The 9,515-nt window shown below is 38.4% G+C and overlaps 1 protein-coding gene across 1 annotated transcript; it reads right to left on the bottom strand.

Annotated features, from left to right (window-relative positions):
* Window positions 1-3,293: 3,293 nt before the first annotated feature.
* On the bottom strand, window positions 3,294-8,932 carry LOC116297652 (uncharacterized). Its single transcript, XM_031705915.2, has 7 exons — window positions 8,540-8,932; window positions 6,908-7,191; window positions 6,512-6,638; window positions 5,424-5,613; window positions 5,071-5,108; window positions 4,759-4,979; window positions 3,294-4,340 (listed from the first exon to the last, which is right to left on the bottom strand). Exons 1-7 carry the CDS (start codon window positions 8,865-8,867, stop codon window positions 4,194-4,196), a joined length of 1,335 nt encoding a protein of 444 aa, XP_031561775.1. The 5' UTR covers window positions 8,868-8,932; the 3' UTR covers window positions 3,294-4,193.
* Between the last annotated feature and the right edge of the window lie 583 nt (window positions 8,933-9,515).

Genomic DNA, 9,515 nt, shown 5'->3' with positions numbered 1-9,515 from the left:
TCTTCAAAGCCCATCACGCAGTAAGTTTAGCCGCGTGGCAGGACTTTGATCGGCCTAGAGCAGTAGTACTAACTAACTAGGACATAGGTTGTTTCGGGATTCGATCTGTGAGTTAGCCGTGCCCTGACCTAGATCAGCCCAGAGGTTAATTGTTTCAGGATTCGATCTGTGAGTTAGCCGTGCTCTGACTTACATCAACCCAAAGGAGTGTTTCAGGGTTCGATCTCAGTGTGACCGTGCCCTGACTTAGATCAGCCCTGATTTAGTTGTTCCAAGATCATCCGTAAGTTAACCATGCCCTGAATAGATCGGCCCACTGAGAGGAGTGTTTCAGGGTTCAATCTGTAAGTTAGCCACGGCTCTGACTTACATCAGCCCAGAGGTTGTTTAAGGGTTCTGTCTGTGAGTTAGCAGTGCCCTGACTTAGATCACTGAGCCCGGCAGAGGAGTGTTTCAGGCTTCGATCTCAGTGCAGCGGAGTTATAGCCGTGCTCCGGACGTAGATCATCTCGATCCGAAATTGTTTCAGGGTACCATGAAATTAACTTTTTCCGTCACCAGTTAATGTGCAATTGTATAATTAGTTTTTCCTGGTGACAAAAAATCCCGTCCAAAAACTGTTTCGCTGTATGTGGTTAATAATTTGCGTTGGTTTTTGATAGTCTTTTAGAATTACGTTTGGTGTGCGGAACTCGATCACTCAAGGTTTCTCTTTCGTCTCCCACACTTCACAGTTGAAATCCCTATACACCCGAAACACTCCTAGACTCCTACGACCGACTTTCCCATTCACTGCCAGAGTCAGGCAGTTCAGTCTCACCACGTTCTCCACTTTTGATTCACCCACTCCTTTTTACAATTGTTTAAATACCTAAACTCCCATTGCTCAAGTGTCATACTTTCATTTGAGCTTCGAGTATCGTAATCAGTATCACCGTACTTACATATCACGCCTTTTTTAAGTTGCTTAAAACCCCGGCAATTCATAAGATCCATGCTAAATTACCATTGTTATGATTCTAAATTTGCTAAAGTGGCAAATCGCTTACTTTGAGATTTTATTGTGATGCTTCGTTCAAGGTACCCTGGGTTCCAGAGGCACGTGTGCAAGGCCATTTTGCCTGAAGCTTTAGTTGACACTACTATATGTAACAGTTAGTGTGAGCTGCGTCGGTGTTTCTAATGAAACAGTAATGATGAGGAGGTAAATTATACACCGTGAAAAGATGAAAAAACTTACTGACGTTTCGGACGCTAGTCCTTCGTCGGAGTCAAAGGACTAGCGAAGGACTAGCGAAGGACTAGCGTCCGAAACGTCAGTAAGTTTTTTCATCTTTTCACGGTGTATAATTTAACCTTTTCATCATTATATGTAACAGTGGCGGGTTTTCCAATGCAATAAAGCTTTTCCATCTCAAAGAAAATCTCGCTCTTTCACTTTTTGTATACACATACGTCCTTCGCTTCACTTTATTTTACTTTCCCAAAATTAAGTCTGCCAGGATAGACCCTGAACTCAGGCGAAAACTGAAACGTTCCGGGGTGAAAGGCTTTGGCTTGCATCTATCATTCGGAAGCAGTTCATCAATGACATTGTAAATGGAATTGCTTATTATAAGGGTAAACACAGACCAAGATGAAGGAAACCTTCCAATTCCCCAAACCGCACGCTTTTGACTCCAATAGAGGTTTTGCAACATCATATTTGATGGCTGCAAGCCAAAACCTTTCTCCCGGAACGTTATATATTTGTAATTAATATTTGGATTTCGTTTTCAAGTTCATCCATGAGAACCCTTAACATAATATATATGTTTGGTCAATAGGGGACTTTGATTGATCTGATCGCTGATATTTACATTTTCTTTTCCTTTCCAATTGTCAGCGTTTTTTGAGCTATATTTACCTAAACCGAAATGACAGTTTTACTTCAGATATCGAACGGGCATTTAGACGTTTTTGTTAACGGTTGCCAAGCATATAGCTACAGCATTACAACCACCGAGATCCAGCGAGAATGTGATGTTTAGGGGACGTCAGATTCCCTTTTTCATCTTTTCCATCCACATTACTACATAGTTATGTCCTAGGAAGCCGGTCGAGTTCACGCAGTTATGCGTCTCATTTGGATAAGTTTGGCAACAGCTAGGAATCCTAAGTGCATGTGCATTTAGTTTTCTTAAAGTGCTACTACGACGAAAATCGCTCAAACTTAGATTCAGCTGAAACTTCCTAAGAATACTCTTTAAAGGTCCAATAATCACTGTATGAAGTGTTTTCTCGATATTCAGGACGAAAGTATGATATTTTTACGATTATTTTTTGGAGTCTGTGACGTCATACACTCAACATTAAACATTGCTACATATATTTCTTTGTATATAAATCCTTAATTTATTTTATTCCTATGAAGCCCAAAGAACGGGAATAATCGGCATAAACATGTCCAGTGTTAATGCAACAAGAATCATTTAAACTAAAACATTATCATTAAAATAAAAATCCGGCAAATTATAGCGAAGGAACGAAAAAATTCAATGTTAAAATGTTTTTTTTTTTCTTTAGTATTGCAACGTTGAAAAATAGACCAATAGTAGCTTAGCCAATAAGAACACTATTTGCAATGGTCCAATGTTTTGATTAATTTATGATAAACGTGTTTTTTGGTGACGTTTATGAACGGTTATAAAATACAAATGCTGCATCATCAGGCAGAGAGTACTAATGTGATTTTTGCGATCAATTAAAATCTATTAGGTAGGTCTTTCTATCTCCCTTATTTAACCGCGAATAAATATTATATCATTGCATACTGTTATACACTTATTTCAATAAAGTTAGTCGCCCGAAAAGCTACAAAGCTGAGACCAACAAGGATTATGGGTAGATACATTTTACATGTTTCAACCGCTTTAGTAACTGTTGATGGATTTTAGATCTTTTACCAGTTACAGTCTCACCTCTTCTGAGCATCCTCAAGCTGCAAATTGTATCAAAAGCTTTACTTGTTTGATATTAAAAGTTTCCCATGATCCTCAGTGATCTCAGCTTTCTAGGTTTTTTGGTGACTAACTTTATTGAAATAAGTGTATACTATGCGTGACCTTGGAGCATTTTATTCTCCTGTGTCATATAGTGCCCGGAGGGGGGGGGGGGGGGTATGATCCCGGTTATCAGTAACGCCCTGGGCTTATACGACCTTATACAATTGGGTAAGGATTTTTGGGCGGGGCTTGTTAATAAGGGAGGGATGGGGGAGTTAAAAAAGGGAGGGTAAAAACGCCTGAAATCCATTTCTAGTATGAAAAATGTTTAATCATGTCCATATCAATAGACCTCCTCGGCTCGGCGTAATGTTGTCCCTTTTCAGATCACGTGCCATTCCCTTGAGAATAATATTCTTTGTTTGAGTTGTATCCATATAAATTTGTCTTCTCATGTGCAACCGAGCGCAAACCTTAAACAAAGAAATGATACTCTAGGGAATTACATGTGGTCTGAAACGTTACAACATTACGTCAGAGCCGAGGAGGTCTATTGGAAATAGTTTTTATGTAACATTTAAATGTGATCAGGAAACTATCATATCTGAGCGGATTGTCAATGTGCTACGATGTTACGTTGTACGGCAATATTTCTTTGATGAAGATAGATGATAAACAGGGGGGGTCTTATCCGGGATTAACCGGGATTCTACGGTAGCTGAATTTAAATACGGCCTTGTTGTAAACAACCACAAATAACATGATCATCTGGAATTGCATGAGTTCATTTTATATTCGATAGGTTGTTTGCTCCATGGAAGTTTGATTACGTTTTTCGTCTGACCACACGTACACCATCTATATATTGTAGATTTCGCATGTCTTCAAAACGGAACGGCACACGTCATCGTCACGATGTCGTTTAAACCCATCACAGAGCAGACATGGCTAATCCAATCAAAACGCCTAGACGCGGTACCGGCACGATCACGGCACGGTAGTCCGAACCATGAGTTTTTCATCTCTTTAAAGCCATACGAAGCTCGCTCTATCCCCGTGAGAGGCGCACGTAAAAGTAGAATCCATTGGAATAAACTATTTCAAGTCTTTCAACTGAAGCCTAAACTTGATCATGAGGTCCCAAGAGTATAACGCATGCAAAAGCCACTCAAGGGCTTTCTCGTTTTTACATCGTATAGTGAAAAAGTTTTAGCATGTGCTACCTGTGGTATCTTTGGAAGCAAATGAAGGCCCTTCAAGCACGTGATAAAAATGAGGAAGATTGTCATTCTTGACAGGTTTGTTACCAGGCTTTTCTGGTTCATGATAATACGGAGGAGAACTGGATCGAGGAGTCTGCAAATGCGTAAAAGAATATAATACATCTTATTTTCATTATTTTTTTCTTTTAATCACGGCAGTGCTAGTTTAGTATTAAATTTTTTTTTTTTCCTTCCAATTTTTAGGGGCTGAAAATGTAACACTGGGATATGAACATATTAGGCAGAATTTTTCATACATTCTTTTAATCAAAAAGATCCGATGCAAATTGCTCTCCCCGCTCTTCATGAATACAGAATCATATCCTTGCCTATCATGTTGTTGATCATAATAGCTGGGAGCCAATCAAATACATTGTATATACGTTATTTCCACGCATGCGCAAAACTACAAATTCTGTAGAAGATTGTATCATCGCTTTCGAGATTCTTCAAAAATTCGAGAAATCTAAAAAATATATATATCGTTACCACAACAACTGATGGTTCCTTACCTGCGCGTCGTCCTTGCCAACGAGTGGGTGGTAATGTGGTGTGCTTGCTATGGCTTGGAGTAGATTATGGTATTCTGCTGTCTTATTAGCCTTATTACTGTTTTTTGCTGGTGTTGTATATACAGGACTTTCAGCATGATTTACACATTGGTACTCCTTTACCTCGTTCTTAGTGGTTGGTGATTCTATGGTGATATGTTTACCTGACTTTTGACGTAACTCTTTGGAAAGGACGAAAAAAATATACGTGAAAATATGACACCTTGATCAAAAAGAGAGATGTCAAATGTAGCACTGGCGCCATGAACTTACCAATCTTTTTTCCTCTCTTTTTTTTGCTGTACTTATTTCTAAAGTCGAACAAAAATAAACTTCAATTAGCAAATGAAAAAACGAACTTCTCAACACGAAACTTAGTCTACGAGCAGAACCTTCTTTTATCTTCTCTATGGATGAATTTTCGTATGTCGGAAATGAAGGGAGTCTCTGTCAGTGTGGCACACGAAACTATAAGATGAACGTAAATGGAACCTTCTCAAAAATGTCTTGGATGCGAGGCTAACATGGAAATACAATTGAAATGCCACAAACTCCATCGAGAAAAAGTGTGATTCCTTTTGTATTTTCACGAGAAGGGTCCTTAAATTAGGGATTTTAAACCTTACTTTTTACACAGTCCTCTTCGTTTCCTCACACACAGGATAACCACACATATCAAAACCAGGAAAATCAAGGCGCAAATGACTGAGACAATGATGATGATTGTTGCATTGCTCGATTTCTGTTTCCCTCTGCTTTCTACGTTTGTTGGAGCTCCAGTGAAGTTTGTTGAAGGAGTGGTACTTGGTCTTGTATCTGGATTATGGAATGAAAGGGAAAAAATATGTTTTTATACCTTTAAGTACTCAGCATAAAACAAGGTCAAAACAACGCATGCATCGAGACTGGAGCCGCACGACAAGGCTTTTTAATCAGCTTTATTTTAACACAGAATACTGTTACGTGCAAGGCCCGAAATATTCAGTATATTCGAAATATATAGTTCTGAGATAAATGAAAGCCTATCATCTCGATTTGTATTATTCCCATATGGAAAACTTTATGCACGGTAGTGTGTGTGAAAAAACGTGGGCCAAATAGTAATGAATTGACCTAATTCACCATGACGTCACTGCTTGTTTATGTGGGGGATAGAATCGCCAATTCCAATAGAAAATTCAACAAGATTTGCTCCTAACAAAACAGTTCAATCTAAAATGGCCTGGTTTTCAGATATAATATGTGTTAATATGTACTAAAAAATATTCTGAGCGTTTGTTGACTATTCTACTTCTCTTCGTGGGTTGATACGGGTTTTAGAACAATTTTCGATGAATTTGCGTTGATTTGACCCCCTCCGACGACCATGATCCATTTAAACAATCGATTGCTGAAGATTGTTTTGATGTGACGTCATAGTGAATAATGGCAATAGCCCACTTCAGAGATGCGCTTCGCTTGTCAAGTACAAAGGTTTCAGTATGAGGCTCCGTGATAAATGCTCAGTCATTCGTGACAAGAGAAAAGAATAACTTGAATTTAGCACTGAGCCTCCAACTGAAACCTTTTTACTTGACAAGCGAAGCGTATCTCGGAAGTGGGCTATTGGCCCACACACTGTGGCAAATGGAATTTGTTTATTTGATTAACTTTTTTTTCGGCGGGAACTTTTTCCTTCAGATGAAAATTAATCATTATTTCGTCTTTTCCTTACCCATCTGTGTTCCTTTGACTTTGAAAAGCAAACAGGATTCCACGGGACCTCTATTGTACTTCCTGTAGCACCTAATATCTAGTGATAGTATGTCTCCATGGTAACGACTAGGAAGAGTGTTATTCCACTGTCAAAGGAAGAATCAAGCAGTGTTATCATCTGAAGTTATTTATTGTTATTACTAAAAGATAGCTTTCGAGAATTTCAAGAATCTTGCTAACAGACTGCGATTGTTTAGACGTAATGCATGTTTGCATATATTTCAGACCACGCGTCATTCACTTGAGTATCAGAGAAAGAACTCAGTGTAACCTGCATGAGCTATCATTGATGCAGTCAATCAGCCAATCAGAGACCGATATACTTATCATCTGCGATAGTAAATTATATTCTCACCTTTAGAAAAATGTTAACGCCCTGGCTCTTCTCAACCGAGAAAATATCTTGGTCTACCGACCCTACCCCCCACAGGTCCGTCCACTGACTATTATGATATTGGGCTCCACTCAAGACTGAGCATGAGGTTATACTCCAAGAGAAGATACCACAGACGTCAATCATCTGACTACCGCTGACAGTCGTATTCAAGGCGTGCAGGCGCAGGTTGGAAAATAAACATGGCTGTCGTCCACGAGGTCTGTTGTCATAGTAACTATTCGGGACCAGACGAAATGAGCAACCTATTACGAAAAAAATTGGTAAGAAATTTAAAGTCGCATTTTTGCTAAAGCGAAAGCAGAAGAACGACTGAATGACGTCATGCGATTGCTATTTTTGGGAGGGAAAATGGCGCTCCTTAAAATAGATAAAAACAAGAAGCGGAATTAAAAAGAAATTCATATTGCAGTTTCGGTTTGGATAACATTTTGTGGTTGAAAGAGTATAAGCCAAAAACAATAAAATGGTGGATATTTCGAAATTCCAAAGAAACCATTGAAATGCATTACAAAAAAAGTAGCAAACGCGTACTTTTATAGTTAATAATTTGAACTGAGAATTCTTTTTCTGTCTGAATACTCTTTTGACTTAAATAATTCTTTAGACGGACCGGCTTTCTCATTCCAACGCCTCACCTAATAACCTCTTAAAGTCACAAACCTCAGAATTATCCAAGAAATTAAAGCTTTGTTATTGAAATTTGAAAATATAAACCATTTCAAGATCACGAAAGAGCACAAAAATCCAATCAGAATTACAAAATAATGTAAAAAGAATTATTGTGTAAAAATAACACAGAAATTATGTTGTTTTTCCTGTCTGGCTTGGTTTCTTGTTTTGATCATGAACATAAGTGACTCACTAATTTGTAACTGATAGTCTATTATTATCACACAGCAACATCTTCAAAACTACTTTTTCTTTTATCTTCATTCATGAACATCTTGTTCATACGAATATGTCAATCTTAAATTATTACATGATGATCGTTATGTGACATTCCTTCTCTTCCTAAACTGACCACTTTTATCCTATATTGGCGAGGTTTGACAAAAAGCCAAGAGACGAAACGAGTTCGGCGGTGGATTAGATGATTTTCATTCGTGTCAATACACGACATTTTGAACAGAAAACCATTTTGGTCTTGACCAAGAACCACAAAGCTACCCCTCGTGGATTTTAGACAACCAAAAGTATGTAAATGGAAAAAAAGTTTCTGGATTAGGAAGGGAAATATTCAAAGAGAAATCGTGTTTACTTAAGCCTGCTTGTGAAGAAAGGGCATGATATAGCGCTAAATTTGGTAATAGTTCGATGAAAGAGGTCAAAGTTTCTTAAGTAGGAAATAAAAAATAAATAAAATTGTATTTGTACAAATAATTTTAGGTAATTTGATTACAACAGAACAATTGTTTAGCTTGATTCGATTAAGATTTCCTTCTCGCTTGATTCAATTCCACGGGAAAAACAGTTAACTTCCTTGGCTTTCAAAATGTGAAACCATAACTACCCAATAGACGATGATGAAGTATAACACTCATGTTATTGATATCACCGTGTGTGTTTTGGCAATGACCAATGTAAGCTTACCTTGATTCAAATTATGGAACAACGCAGTCGTCAAGTTCCCGTTCGAAATACATCGTTTTTCGTTCCTTAGATAAGTCGACCTTTCGCCAGAACACACGCACTCTTTACAGCAATTCTCAAACGAAACACATTTTCCTCCAGTTTTCACGTTATCGTAAATCTCGCAGGATGTTCTTACAGTTTCTTCACACACATCACATTTACTGACTGGATTGCTAAAGATGTCACCATCTGTGTTTCTTGTTATATCTACAAATGATTCCAATCTAGATAACTTGAATAAACAACTCCACAAAAGGAAAAACAGCACAGATCTTGAAGCCTTCATCTTTTGACTCTGGTAGCGCGCTGTCCCGTTGTAACTCGTCTTCTGTGTACATTGATAACACTTCTTGTTTTCGTCACGTGTTTAAGTATTTTTGGCAGGCCTTTGAAGTATTAAATACAGATGCTCTTCTGATGGATAAAGGCATTTCCGGTTTTGCCAGACACAAAACTTTATTTTCTATATTTTCCGTCTTTTTTATTCAGAATAGCAGAACAAAGGAGATGAATGCCATTTCTGAAGTCGCGTATCTTTGACGTACTTCCAGAAGAAACACTGTCAGAACGAGAATCAGAATGTTTTGAGAATCCGGCCGGAGATCACCCGGGGTGCCGGAGAAGCTGGCCCACTTTCTTTGAGAAGGATGGTCCCGATAAAGATATCAATTGAATATATAGGAGACCCGAGGGTAAGTTCTAGAACCATCCCTTTCGGCTACCACCCACATGGGTGGGTCACGAGAGAATGTCTTTTTCAATACGACGTAGTAGATTGTGTAGGTGACCATGCCTTGCTAACGAGGCAAAAAACTGGGGAAATGTCTGTTGAATGACATGTTTTTTAGTAGAAATCGTGTAGTAAAGTTTTTAAGTGAAGGCGTTATACATGAGTGAAGTGCTATGAATTGGCAAAACGTTAACTTTCGTCGGG

Source organism: Actinia tenebrosa, unplaced genomic scaffold (genome assembly GCF_029948245.1).
Source record: "Actinia tenebrosa isolate PJP-AT-01 unplaced genomic scaffold, QUT_ActTen_1.0 PGA_scaffold3__52_contigs__length_22856419, whole genome shotgun sequence".
Lineage (NCBI taxonomy): Eukaryota > Metazoa > Cnidaria > Anthozoa > Actiniaria > Actiniidae > Actinia > Actinia tenebrosa.
Note: the sequence above shows the minus strand (reverse complement) of the source record. Positions and strands in the feature narration are given on the sequence as shown.